This window comes from Phalaenopsis equestris, unplaced genomic scaffold (assembly GCF_001263595.1).
Source record: "Phalaenopsis equestris unplaced genomic scaffold, ASM126359v1 Scaffold213678, whole genome shotgun sequence".
Classification (NCBI taxonomy): Eukaryota; Viridiplantae; Streptophyta; class Magnoliopsida; order Asparagales; family Orchidaceae; genus Phalaenopsis; species Phalaenopsis equestris.
This window is the reverse complement of record NW_018232507.1, coordinates 271594-286702: the sequence shown is the minus strand read 5'-3', so window position 1 is coordinate 286702 and position 15109 is coordinate 271594. Positions and strand designations below refer to the sequence as shown.

At 35.1% G+C, this 15109-nt stretch overlaps 2 protein-coding genes across 3 annotated transcripts in view; one reads left to right on the top strand and one right to left on the bottom strand.

Annotated features, from left to right (window-relative positions):
- The window catches only part of LOC110036987 (piezo-type mechanosensitive ion channel homolog), a 116956-nt gene extending 112809 nt beyond the window's left edge, over positions 1-4147 (top strand). For both annotated transcript variants that reach the window (XM_020741550.1, XM_020741551.1), the window contains 2 exons: positions 79-223; positions 3883-4147. In XM_020741550.1, coding sequence (XP_020597209.1) covers positions 79-223; positions 3883-4018 — 281 coding nt within the window. In that variant the 3' untranslated portion in view covers positions 4019-4147. The remainder of the gene's footprint in view (positions 1-78; positions 224-3882) is intronic.
- Positions 4148-4839: 692 nt separating this feature from the next.
- Positions 4840-15109, bottom strand: part of LOC110036988 (transcription initiation factor TFIID subunit 1-like) — a 108495-nt gene continuing 98225 nt past the window's right edge. The window contains 7 exon segments of the mRNA XM_020741553.1: positions 4840-5239; positions 5242-5491; positions 5622-6551; positions 6640-6702; positions 6854-6976; positions 7133-7314; positions 13582-14062. Coding sequence (XP_020597212.1) covers positions 5142-5239; positions 5242-5491; positions 5622-6551; positions 6640-6702; positions 6854-6976; positions 7133-7314; positions 13582-14062 — 2127 coding nt within the window. The 3' untranslated portion in view covers positions 4840-5141.

The window sequence follows — 15109 nt, the reverse complement described above, 5'->3', positions numbered from 1 at the left end:
CTTGTAAAATTATATATATTTTTTAAATGAAAGTTGGGGCAACAAAGTTATAGTAACTTTTATTTCTGCTACTTACAGAGGGCATTATTGGTGAAACACTAAGCAAGTTCAGTATATGGAGTCTCTACATAACTTTTGTTCTAGCAGTTGGCCGGTTTATCAGACTGCAGTTCTCTGATTTAAGAATGAGAATACCTTATGAGGATCTCCCATCTTGTGACAGGTAAATTTAATTTTTAACAATCATTATCCTCCCCTAAAATGGGCATGCTTTCATTGCTTATTCTCATTTTACTCGGTAATTTATTTTAATATTGCATTTCCATTGATATTTAGTTTATTTAAGAGATAAGGTCCCTTAAATAAAGTTTTAACTATAGATGTTCATCCTGGTCATTTGGTGCATCATCAATGCTCACAAATTCTTTGTATTATTGAAGTTATATTGTCTATTTGTGTGATCTTGGATATGAATTCTAGTTCTTATGCAGAACAAAACTCAAATAATTTTCATGTCTATAGGCTCCACACCATATGAATTGCATGATCATGAGATTAGGAGAAAGCAACTGTTTGAAAGCAAGAAAGTTCAGTTTGAAGAGAACAAATATGTAATGAATTTTATGCCTTAGGTAAGTCCATGACATCAAATAATTGTAAACTTTTTTTGACGTTGCTATATTAGTTATGTCATGATGCCTTATAACATGCATTCAAATAGAAAATCTATAATGGATGTTAACTTTCGAGGTAGAAGACTGTCGAAAGAATTGATTGTAATTTGTATGCTAACTTTTGATGTTCTTTTGGTGGACTGATTAGGGAGATATTTTTCTCATTACTTTAATGTGTACATAAAATATATGGTGCTTCAAAAATCAATATAAAATCAATTACCCAAATTAGTTGCCTTCTATAAATAAGAAGGTTGAATGACGCACCAAATAAATCACCTGCCTACAAGGCAAAACTATCAATCAAGCCAGCTTGCCTATGGGGTAGAACGTCGCAGACTCATTCTTCACCCTCAAGGTCAAAGGCATGCCAAATGATTCATTTTGTAGATAGCATAGGTTTGTTAGACGCATCCTTGTGTATCGTTCTAAATTTAGGGTAGCAAGACCATTGTCGTACTTCCCATAAATCTATGGTTATAAATCCCTAGTTTATGAGGCCTCCGGAAGTAGAATGATGAATCCTAGTATACTTATCAAAGTTTCAATGAAATTAAAATAAAACTTTTGCTAACGAGTCTTCCCACTTTCTAAATAACAAAGCCACCATAGAGTCGAGAAGTTCAATATAGCCTTTTATAGTTCTTGCCCTTCTAATAAATGTAAATCAGCTCCTGATTAACTTTAGTCAACACAAATTCAACAAACTCATTAGATAAAATTGGGTCTATCAAATTAAAATCAAGTCAGCTTTTATGCTAACAAGCCCATCAATCAATATCAAATCTGTCAATCAGGAAAGACCAAAATCAGGCAGCTACATTAGGAGTTTTCTATAATTAGGAGCTTCCTTATTTAAATTATTTACATTGTCTTTATTCTAATTTATTTCTCTTTTAGCTGAATATTTAGATTAGGAATATGTATTATTAAGTTATCTAAAATAGATTATGCACTTTATTTTGTACCCAAAATAGATTGTAAGATTATTATTTAATGGAATGAAAGCGAAGGGAAAAGGCATCGAGCCTATTCAGGATTCGACCTATTTTTCTCTAAACTTTGACATGGTATCAGGGCCAAATTTTTGCCCAAACCAGGTGGACCGTCAAGACTCCCTTCCCGCCGGCCTTCTTGCAAGACAAGAAGGGAGGAACTTTTCCTTTAAAAAAAAACGCACTTTCGCCTACTTTTCTCAAAACGTTAATAAAATTCATCCACCAATTCAAACCAAAACCATGAGTCTAAGGTATTGATGCCAGTACAATACAAAAACAGAAATCTATAGTTTGAAAAATCCAGAAGAGAAGAAGAGCTGGACTGAAAATTCTAAGTAAGAGAAAGAATGCATTAACCGAAAGAAAAATGGATGTCAATCACTATCTTTTTGCCGCTCCAGGATACTGAACACACTCCTTAACTTTAAAGGATACCGGAAAGGTTATTAAAACCAATAAAAAACTCTATATTCCCAACCCACACAAAATAACCTCATTTATAAACGCTAGGCTCTCCCAATTATAAATATGTCATCCTAAAACATAGAGACAAAATAATAAACTAAAACACATAAATCAAACATATAAACTGAAACAAAACTCTAGCTCCTGTGTCAGGTGTTCTTCTAAGTCAAACTAATACTCATGAACAATTGATGATCCTAATTCCTGACATGCCTCTAAGCACTTTTTAATCACGTTCGATACCTCTTAATCATAAAGGGTCGTGCTTCGTGCCTTTAAACTATTTAAGGAAAACTGCTATGGTCAGCCTTTTTCCATAGAATCAGTTGGCATAAACCTCGAAAGCATATTTTTGACTGATAAAACAACCTTGGTCTGCTCGGAATACCTAAGAGTGCATAAATCATAGCTACTAAATAAGTTATATTTGATAACTTCGGGGCCCAACTGGACACTACGAAAAATCTTAGATTTGGCACGCCTAAAAAAAGTGTGATGATTATAATTATTATCATATTCCCAATCTTTATTTTATCATCTAAACACTCTCCATTATTCTAAACTCTTATTCATAGAATAATAGATAAAAATGCTTCACAGTCTACAGTTTGTACTTTCTAACCATAATTACCTTTTTTATCATGCAAAATAAAGAAGAGCTTAATCATCTTCTTCTTAATCATTGGCTCATGTTACTCTATGATTCTCTTTTGGAAGATTTACTTACATACCCGTTGAATTCGGGATTATCCTTTACTGTAAAAATGATCCTATATTTATAGACTTGGGGGCTATAAAGTATGTAATTACCTATTTGCTTCTGCTTGAATAAGGACGACACATGTTATTTCAGCATATAAATAAATCATGAATGAATAAATAATTGAACAGATAAATAAAAAATATGAAAAAAATCTTTGATTTGGTTGTCACATCCTTCAATCGTCTACGACTGATGACCTTCCATTGCCCCATATGAGGGCTTTTGGTTGGCCAGTCCATAGGCCTTCCGTCGGCCAAACCACGGGTTTTCGGGCGGCCATGTAGTGGACCTTCGGTCGGCCAAACTATGAGCCTTTGGTTGGCCAGGCTTCCTTGGTTCGACTAGTAGTCGGTGCTCCCTATGAGCGAGACTCCTGTTGTTGAGGCTAGGCTTTCTGGCAGAGGGAGCACTGTCGGTGGCGTCGCATTGGGTGTCAGTGGCCTCGGAGGGTTTCAAGGTTCTTTTTGAAATTATTTGTGATGTCATTTTGAGGAGCTTAATAGAGCTTTTTTGTTGATTTGTTATATCTTAGTCCTTATTCTAAGGGGCTATCGTTTGACAGGTTCTATATACTTTTTTTAGGTAGTTCTTGGTCTGATATTGAATTACATGGGTTTATGTTGATGTGACCTTTGACTTCTGGTGGGCCGTCTGTAACCACGCTTCGAGCCATAAGATTTCTTTGAGATTCATGCTAACACATTGTGGGTGTACAATACCATTCCTCTTATGTATTTATATATCTAACACCTAAACTTCAACTCTTTGATACATGCTATATTATCCATGCATGAGAAGGTGTGTTTCACATAAAAGCTAAAACAGCAGAATTTGTTTTTGTGATATGAAAGATTTGGGTAGGTGTTAATGTAAAATGTGAATTTCAAACACAATGGATTGGTTGGTAGGTATGTAAATGCCCCCTTCTCTTTCTCTGTTGTTTATTCTCCATACATAATGAGAGTTTACTGTTGTTCTTCAGGCTGATTGCAATCTGCGAGGGCATATATGCTGCACGTGCGGAAGGTGAGCTGGAGGTGGAAGAAGTTCTTTATTGGACACTGGTGAAGATTTACAGATCTCCTCACATGCTTCTTGAATATACTAAATCAGACTGAATTTTGGGCTTTTTGATGATCAAATGCTCGCAGGATCAGATATAATCAAATATACAAAATCCAAGAGTAATAAAAGAGCCATCTTGGAATAATTTGGTCCGAAAGGTTGTCTTTTTTTTAGGTTGTCTTTTTTTTCTTTTTTCTTTTCTTTTTTCTTTTTTTTTTTTTATACAAAAACCAAGATGGCAGCTTTTATTGACTTATATACAAAAATTCAGCCAGGCCAATATAGGCTATGTATATAGTCACATTATATGATTTGGATGGGTCGCTTTGTTTTTTAAAAGCTGCCGTTATTTCACGTAACAATCAACAATGATTCTGATATTTATACCTAATTTCTATTTTTTATATTTGAAGGAGCTTTTTTCTTCAAATTTTAGAAATATGTTTGTTGCATGTGTTAATTAGTTTGAATGATTGCTTTATATATAATCAAGGGCATTTATTTTTAATGCTTCCCCATTTGTTTTTCATGGAGAATATGGACACAAGAAATAGAAGAATAAATCTGAAGCTTATATTCATTAAAACAAATTAAATAGAAATAAAACTACCTTGAAATGTTTCCACAAAGCTTACTCCAGTGAAGCTTTCTCAGTATAATGTGCCAAATGTGCACAATTATTATAGAATTTTGAAGGAATAACAAATAATAATAATAATAATAAATAAATAAATAAATAGGAAACTAGTTTAAATCAATTTGTTATTTTTATTTCAAGGAACAAATAATCATATGCATTAGCAATTAGTCTGGGGGGTCATTTAACACAAATTACTACCCATCACTGACATTATGTCGTTCTACATTCAACCGTAGGAAGGTAACCATTTGCTGTCATCTTTAAAATATAACGATTACTTTCAATTTAAAAAAATTTAAAAAAAGAAACGTTGAGAGGGTCATTTACAGACCACCCAATTCCAGTAAAATACGAACCATAACCTCACAGAAAATACTCCAAAACAGTTGCCAGAAAAAACCTGAAAAACTAAAAATTATGCCCACTACAATAAACAAACAAATAAATAAAACTACTCTACATACAAACATTTTAGATTACATAAAAAAGAATGTCTACCCGAGCAAAGAACCCCGCCCTGTACATATATATAGCTACTAAGTATTTGAATACTCTACTCCAGCTTCAGCTTCAGTCAAAATGTCATCTTTGTCATCAATGAGGTAATCACAGAGCGCCAAAAGCTGATCATGCCGGGGTTTCTACCGTCATTATATTTGTGGGCATTAAAGGCTATTTGCCACACATCATGCCTGAAGTCCTCTCTGCTCTTGTAACCCATGTTCCTCACCTTGTCTCTAATGGTGGACAGATCCATGGGGGATTTTATTACATCAAAATAGTCTGGGGCATCCTTCTTCATCACCGGTTTCAGGAACAGATAAGAGATTTCGATTGTATCCCTCAGCTGGTCCACTATGCTTTCGAGTATATTTGATAATTCAACCTGCAAGATTCGAATTACGTTGAATGTTTATATACCAAATGATCAAAATGTCTATGTAAGCCACCAGTCTAAATGTGAAATAATATATTACTAAGCAAATCAACCCGCTCAATAAATTTAAGTTCAATACCTCCCCTCCTCTACGCCGCTTTGATGACGGTGCATAGTCTTGAAGATCTGTATCAACTACGCTCCGTCTCTTCGCAGCTCGATCCCTTTCAGGAAACCTCCGATCGGTCCTGTAAGGTCTCTGATCCATTAAGTAATCATCACTAAAATCAGGTTTCTTCTTCTTATTCTTCTTTGTCATTTTTTTCTTAGCCTGGAGTTCCTCCCTCCAAAAAGCTGATTGATGTTTTCTCGGCTCCTCAAACATCCTTCTATTCCTCTCTTCTTCAAATCTCTGCATGTTTTTAACTTTCTCCTCCCTTACTCTCCTCTCATGTGTACGACTTGCACCAATTTCATTTTTCACAAAAAGTTGACTCTCAAACTTTCTCGGCTTCTCAAAACCAGGGGATAGCTCCGTAATTTTTTTCATCTTCCTGGATTCACGGTCTATTGCAAGATCGGCATCCTCGCTGTAATGCTTCTTGGCCATAATTTTTGGCTGTTTTATGACAATTTTCTTAGGAGGTTCTCTATCCATGCCATGAGGAGGGAGTATTCTAACAGTTGGTTTTGGTGTATCTGGCTGTGCATTCTCACCCTTCATCTTGATAGGAATTATTAAACTCCTCCCAATTTGCTTGGCTTCATGGTTCATAGTGCCAGAAACCATCTTATCGAATTTATGAGATGCAGACAAGCTCTTCTCCGATCGCTTGTCAGCAGATCCCCATTTAAGTTTGAGCGGCGGAACCTTAACGTGTACTTCCATTTCTCGCTTCTCTGGACTTTCTGGCGACAACGCAGACATCATTTTCTTGTTTATTACTTTCAGCTGAGATCGATTTGCAGCATCGAGTAGGTGGGATTTGCCGGACGTGCTCTCTACTTCGATAGGGTCTGCGTCTTCTCCGTATTTGGGACAGTTTTTGTTGGTCCGCATGTGTCCAAGCTGGTTAATCACCACATTTTTATCAGTTAACATGAAGAGAACTTCCCACTTGAAGAAACATTCTCATTTTGTATGGTGTATTACACACCTGACCACAAGCTCCACATACAAAACTCTCTCTTCTATCTGCGTGTTTTTTCTCCTTGTAAACCTGATTTAATCATTACGGTGAAGAAAAATATGTGATATAGAATATTCAGCTGTGAAAGACATGAACCGAATTTCGTAAATGTTTCTATTATTATTGCCACATGAGTCTCAACATAGAACATTTCAGTAAGAAGAAGTATTAGTGCAGCTACCTTGGTTCCATCTTTCGAAGTTTTGAAGTTTTTTCTCACTAATCCCATAGCCATGTCATTTGCTACAAATCCCTTTTTGGTCTTTGATTTCCAAGAAATTGTTTCAGCGGGAGAGTTTTCAACCTGTAAGAAGTAGGCAACAAGATCAATAAAAATATTTGCTCGGATGAAGGTTCTTCAAATTGACATAATCGTCTTAATAAATAGGACAAATATTATAAAGATATGATAAAGAGGGCTAATGATCATAGAGGGAGCAACAAAAGTATATTGAATTACCTCGTTAGATACGTGGATCACAAGTTCTTTTGAGATATGTGAACTGTCAAGATATGAACTGCCAAAAATTTGGCCAACTGTGGTACCCATCTTCTTCACGGAAGCATTCTCAGTACCAAGCTGAGGGCGAATGACATCTATTCCAATAGGTTTCTTTTTTTTCTCAATCTCAGATTCATCGTCTGTAAATTAAGTTATAAGGAAATAAAAATCAGCACAAGTTAAGTATTAAATTCATCACTTTAGCAACAATGGAAAGATCAAAGCTCCAATTAATAAAAGATATGGTGAGAGAGCATGCATTAAAACTAAAAGCGCTACTACAGGTGCAGAGTATCTTAAGAACGCTACAAGTAAACAGTAGGATTTGTTTCCAAGCATAACAATGAAGGAATCATACTAAGCACGACATACCAAATGATTTAAAATTAATATAAAATCAAAGGAATAAAAATAAGGATATCAAAACAGCATATTCTCAAGTTGATGATGTCAAATTATTAAAACACAAAACTTCTTGAATTTTCAAAGCAAGAAAACTAAGAAACCAAAACAATGGCTATGAAAATTCTTCATGGATCTATTGCCATTTCAACAATCCAAAAAAGTAATAGAAGTTCAAACATAAAGGTGCTATAAGGATGAGAAAAAGTTAAATTGGTTCATACAATATTTATGAAGGGCCGTTTTAGTTCAAAACTTTTAACGTGTCCAATTAAGCAATTTGATTCAAAACTTTCAATGTGTCCAATTAAGCATTTTGATTCCTCAAATTCGATCAAGCTTTGTTCTTTGGCAAATCAAATCTAATCTAAAAATATTCCAACAGAAGAACTCTTTTGGATCGTATTTCAAAGCCATCATCATGTGAGCTTGCTTCCTTTATTTATGGATCATTTTTTGACTTTGTTTTTTTTTCTAATTTGGAACCTTCTCTCTTCGCTTCACCTCCCCTGCATTGCCTTGTCAAGTTATCCCCCTAGCTGCTACATCACCTCTAATGCATTGTGCCCAAAACTGTGGCACTTGACGTACTTTCTGGCTGTGACAGATTTGGGAATGTTATTTGGCTTTAACAGTTGTCCTCTCTGAATTAATTTCTCCTCAAGAGAAGAAGGCTTGAATGCTCAATTGGATGTATTCTTACAGCTTGATCCTGCGATTGAACTTTGCCTGCATGGGGAGGCACCCAGTGAGGCGGCTTATTTCACCATTCTGTCTGGTGGGGCGTCGAAGTACTCAAAGACACGTTCCACTATCCAGAGCCTCACAATGAACTCATCCGGATCCATGTGACTATAAGAAAATATGAGAAATTCATATTTACTTCAAAATCCTAGCTTCTCAAATATTTCAAGACAAATCTTCATGGCAAGGGTTCTTCATCTCAAATGTTTCATGGGGGTCTTCTTTAAATCACAAATTGACTCTAGCATTTTGGTTTTAGCTCATCCTATTTTTTATGTGGATTATAAGCAAAACTTAGTACCGTGTTAAGATCTCATCTTAAGATTAGATCATTCCTTGGCTATACATAGCCCAAAAGTGATGTTTCAATCCTGCAATTTATTTAGAAATTTAAGACTTATCTCCCACGATAGAAGACAATGAAAAAGACTAAAAAAAGTGAGGATTTACGTTGTACTAGATGAATAACCTCAAAATCCTAAGACTAAAGGTGAAGTTCACCAAAAAAATGAAACATCAAAAACCTAGTCTAAAGAAAGAAAACGCAAACATGCAGAATGAACTTACAACCATGTCTGAAAAGGACCGTCATCTAAACCACCTAAACGCATTTTTAAACCATGAAAAAAACCAGTTTCAATGAATACATGGTATGAAAGGTTATTGTTTATTAAGAATTGTAGGTCTTACAACTTGATCGTAACGATCACGATACCTAAATATGTATGGTTGAAAAAATCCTAAAACTAATGCAAGTTCAATTTTTGCAAGTTAAAGATTTTAAAGCTCACCACACTCAAATGAATTTTATTATTTTGGGCTAATTTTAGTGTTGAGTGATCAACAACAAGCTGTGAGTAGGATACACCATTTTGATGATAAATACATAGAATATTTTTTTAAAAGGCCGATCGACGACAGAACTAACTCTATAAGTCAGTGGTTCTCATTGGTCAAACCACCCATTTTTGTGCAATGAGTGGGGGTCTGAAGACAATGAATTGAACCAGTAAGCAATGAGTATGCCTATGGTGATCTTTTCATGGCTATTCCTAAATAATAAAGATGTTCCTACCCTCTCCAATATATAAGATATTTTGATCCTCACACTTGATATTTTAGCTCCATATGATAATCATGTTGGTAAAGCAGACGTTGATCTCATATGATCATCAGGTTGCTGAGGTGGAAATTGATGTCGATTGTAAACTTATCTCTGATTTTAGCGTTTCTAATATAGAAGAACGAGGATAGAGGTTTCAAATACTATATATGACAGTAAGTGCAAATATGAAAATGAAAAATATCACCAATTTTTAAGATTTAGCAGACATTCAACAAAATGCTTTGATTGGAGACTATCGGGGTCCTCCTCTTCCATCAGATTTTTTCTCCTTTCTTTTATCTAGCAACCTTTGATGTTTTCTTTTGATTTCTAATTATTCCTCGGACAATTCCTTATAACTATATGATGTCATCATTTCATTAAATAAGAATAAAATTGTTTATAAAAAAAAATCCAACAACTCTAAGTATAAAACATCAAAAACAAATAATGAAAATTTTGCCATTAAAAAACACATGAAAAGGATCTAAATCAGCTTTCTGTCATATCGTTCTCTTCAGGGTTATCTACCAGGAAACTAAGTCCATCTAAACAAAATTAACTAAAAAGTTAGAGCATATTGATCATGTTCTACCATATATAACGTCAAAAATAGGTAACAAAATTTAAATTGCACCTTTAAAACAAACTTCTCGGCATCCACATTGAAATATTTTTCAATTAATAAAAATGTTTATAAAGAGAGCGATCATTAAACTAATTAAATAGAATTCTCCCCTAAAAAAATGGAATATCCTTCAACAAATTAAAAGGCCTTCTCTCCTCAAATTTGCCTACCGTTCAACTAGTTAAGGGGAATGCATAGCAAATTCATTTTCAATCACGGGTTATCTGAAGTGTATTCATACAAGACAATCTTTTAACTCTGCAGTATTCATCATAGAATCTAATCCATCCTTCAACTAATGGAAGAATATTCACCAAATTCATACTTATACTAACCAAAGAGTATTCCCGCCTCAATCCTTGACAACTCTAAATTAATTGAAGTTTACTCTTAGGGTATCCTTCAACTAACCAAAAGATGTACACAAAATGCTATCCCTTAGGTCACCAATGAGTTATACCAGCCTCGAATATAGATAATCTTTTAACTAACGGTTATTCCCCTTGATATCATTTTAAATCCTGTGCAATCCCTCAAATTACCGGAGTATTCATTGAAAGTTATAATTAGATTAACTGATGAGTATTCCCGCAACAAATTTGTATTATTCTTTAATTAATAAGAGGGCACCCACACCTTGAAGTTTAGCTATGTTTCAACTATCTAAAATAGTATACTTTGCGAGTTTCTTTTAAATCTTAGGGGTCTCCTTTAAATATTGAAGGATATTTGCTAAATTCTATCTTTCAAATAAGCCAAAGGCAATCCCTACTGGACTATCATTTGAATAATTGAAGGAAATTTGCTATTTGCTAAATGGACTATCTTTTTTTAAATTGAAAGATATACACACCTCGAATCTGAATATTTTTCAATTAAGGGTGAGTTTATTTCAGTTGTGGCTATGTGAAATTTCAGTTCAAAAGCTGTTGCAAAAAATCTGTTATTCAATAGCTAATGTTTTAGAAGCTGTAAGCTTGTTTGAAAAATACAGTTTTCAAAGTACTGCTTGTGGACAAATATTTGAAATACCCTCTGTAATTTTTGAAAGAGCAATAAGTGAGAATTCTGTAAACCAATCAACACCATCGCCAAAACATCTGTATCATTTTCCAATCATGACCGACTTTGCGATTGGGAATGGGAAATTTTGAAAATGAGGACCGTGAATGAGCGGAATGAATCCACACTGTCTTTCTCGCGAGTAGGGCAGCGTTGTCTTTCCTAAAACAGGTACGCGAACTTGGGCGAAGCATCACAGTTGAAAGTATAATATCTGATTCATTTTCCAGCCATGACCGACTTTGCGATTGGGAATGGGAAATTTTGAAAATGAGGACCGTGAATGAGCGGAATGAATCCACACTGTCTTTCTCGCGAGTAGGGCAGCGTTGTCTTTCCTAAAACAGGTACGCGAACTTGGGCGAAGCATCACAGTTGAAAGTATAATAAAAGGCTCAACTGCAATTTGCACCGCGATATCCCAAAATGCGACTCAAAAACCTCAAAATCATGGTGCGGTTCAGAACTTGGTTTGGAAAGCCGAAACAAACACACATAAGACTGAAGGTCCTTCTAAATCCTGACTTATCCTTCAACTAACCAAATGATATTCCATGAAAGCAATCCTTCAACTAACCAAAGTGTATGATTCTCAGATACAAATTATACATCAATTAATTAAGATCTATTTCCTTCCTCTAATTTAACTATCCTGCACTAAGTAATGCATACTCCTTTAAATTTTCTCTTATCCTTAAGCTATCTTTCAACAAGTCAAAAGATATTTATCAGAGACTGTTCTAACTAATTAAAAAATATTCCATCTTCAAGTCAAAATTATCATTCCAATAACTGAAAGATGTTCCCTTTCTCCTCTAATATGACAATCTTTCAACTAATTGAAGAATATTAGTATATTTTTGTGAAGCATTCAATGAAGGGCAAAAATGTTGATACATTACAATGCACCCTGCGCCATAAAAAGTTTGTAGCGCCGAGCTTGACATGGAAACAAAAAAGTTGGATAAATAAATACGCCATTTTATGCAACATCAAATACAAAACTATACTCAACTATTCTATTAAACAGTGAAAATACATCAAAACAAAGTAATATTTAACATTTATTATCTAGCTTTATATGATGTAAAGCAGTATTTTAGTAGATGACACTTGCACCCGGTCACTACTTGTCCACTTTTACTACAGGAATATTTTTCTTATCATCAGAAGCAGCATAAATGTATTTCATGGAATCTCTTTACAAAAACCTAAAGAGAATCAGTGCAAACAACAAGGTTAAGAATATTTCTTGATCCTTCTTTTAGTCCACCCGCTAGTATTTACAGCTATAAGCCTAATTGACGAATCTTTTTTCTCCACAATATATGTCTAGGTAGTGAATGAAAGTGCAAAACCTGCATTTGTGATCGACGACCGAGTACATTTAGAATCAAAGAGTGGTTTGAAACATGCATTAGAGGCATGTGTCAGCTTAGGAAAGCAAAAAAATCCCCAGGCCAGAAACAGCTAGGTATAAAATTAAGGAGCAGTTGGGTTTGGATCAATGCAAATGCAAAGTAAAAGCAGTCAATTTTTTAAATTTATTGAGATTTGTAAAAGAAAAGAACTGTGAAGTAGAATTTAATTCAACAACTTCAAATAAAACACCAAATAGCTAATTTTGCATGCAGATAATCTACATCAATTTTTCATTCAACCAAAAGTCACCAACGTAAAATAGAACAAAAAAGGACAAAACTAATTACATTCAGATGCTTATCTCTTACAAAAAGAGCAGGTATCAACTAAAGTAGCGTGGAAAACAAAAATTGGGTACTAAATGAAATAACATTGAAGAAATACAAATATCATGGAATGCAAAGTAGAAATACGACATTATCCATTCTACAAACTAAATGATTAATTAACCAAGTTAAACTAAATAGATTATTTGTAGAAAAGGAATAAAGCCTAACATGAACTTCTACAAACGCTCTACAGAAGGTCAAACTAATGCCCCTATATTTATTAATCTCATATTTGACCCCGTAGTATATCCTTTAAAGACAGTCAAACAAATGCCCCTATATTTATTAATCTCATATTTGCCACCCTAGTATAACCTTTAAAGACTGCACCACATGCTCGCATCTAATCACCTTATAGAAGAAATGCACCGATAATAAGTACTCTTAAACATTAAAAAGACGGATGTAATTGTTATGTAATTCACAAGATTTTAAACCTAAATCAAGAGCGAGTACAAAACAACCTTGAATCTGATGTAAATGCAAATTGACCAATGATAAATACTATAAAAAAGAAAATGAAGTCACATTCTGGTGCCTATGAACATACTGTTCTCTCTTTTTGCAACACTTGAGGAAAAAAGGTGTGAAAAAAAAAAGGAGCCCACTTTAGATTTCCCATGCCCATGCCCATGCCCGCTAGCAATAACAATATCAACAACACAAATAATTTCAGTTGTACCAATATGTTTCATAAAACAAATTAATTCCTTACCTTCAAGCAATCTACGGATGAAAGCTGCTTCAGCTTTAGCATCTTCAATTTCTTCTTCTGTCTGAGAAAATGAATGGCACCTTCTCATTTTAAGTCCTCTAGCAACATCTGTCTTTTCAACCATCGCATCACCAGTTCCAACCTCCTCTTCAAATTCTTCTGCATCTAGCAAATTCTCAAGGTCCCCGGCAAAAGAATCCAAATCACTATTTGCTTCAGAATCACTCTCATTTTCATCATCATTAGCAGCAGAGAGACTTTGAACTTGTCGATCCCATATTTCCTGACATTTTTCACGTGTCTGCTGCTGGAGTTGAAGAAATGACATTCGTTGTCCGCGTGCAAACTTGCTTAATGTCATGGCTTCAACTTTAACTCCTGAGGCTGCTTGTTCACTTGACAGCTTGCGTACCAAAGCAATCCGATGCCACCTGGTTAGTTTATCTATTTGCTCTTCCGGTACATTGAATTTTAAGAGTACCTATGATGACAATGATGGTTGACTTGATTTTTACATAATCCATTTCAGATAAACTAAAAAAAATATTACACCCTAATTCATCTTTAGATCACAAAAAAGGTATTACACCTACATTATTACAAAAAAAAAATGTATTATCAAAATGTCTTGGTGCATATGGTAGTTGATATAAACACCAGAACTTAATTATAAATTGAAAATAAAGGATAGAAAAAAATTAGATTATGGAAATTAGATTTGTTTGAAAACCAACCACCAATAAATCCCGAAATAAGCGAGAAGTACACAAGTGCACTATAAAAAAAGCATAAATATAAAAAAAAAATCAGATGGAATTGTGACTTTTGTGTGCGTGAAAGACATGACAAATGGATCTCACATAAGGCATAAAAAACATTAATATAACAAGATTGACACTAGCGTTGACGCAGGCGCTCGGTGCAACACCCGAATTTGAGCGCAGAAAAAGCACCCTGATGCGGAGCGCTGCAAAATCGTGGCTGAACAGCAAAGGGACTGGCTGTCCAGGCTGGCGACAATAGGTGGTTGGGGCGGAGGTAGAAGGTACAGCAAAGGCTCGCTGTCCCGGGGCGGCGGCAGCGAGGAAAGGGAGGATGTTAGTGATGGCAGAGAGGATATAGGTAATTGGGGGGTTGCGGTGGGCTGGAAGTGCAGAAAAATAGCAGAGGAACTGCTGTTCTGGCGGGCTTTAGCAAGGGAGGAAGGTGGGGGGGGCGATGCAAAAATGGTAGGGGAAGTACAATCACCACCTCGGGAGCGAGAAGCAACCGGAGCATCACTCGGATCCAGCTCTAGAAGGGAAAATAGAAACACCGACAACCTTCCCAAAACAAACACACAAAAATCTATCCTAGACACCAACGAAAACACATACATAGTCCTAGGATAAATAGGAGCGCGCTCCACTCTAGGGGTGTAAACGAACCGAACACGAACGAACAAAGCTTGTGTTCGTGTTCGGTTCGTTTAAAATTTAGTTTGTTTGAAATAAGCTCGTGTTCGTTTCTTAACGAACGAGCCGAACAC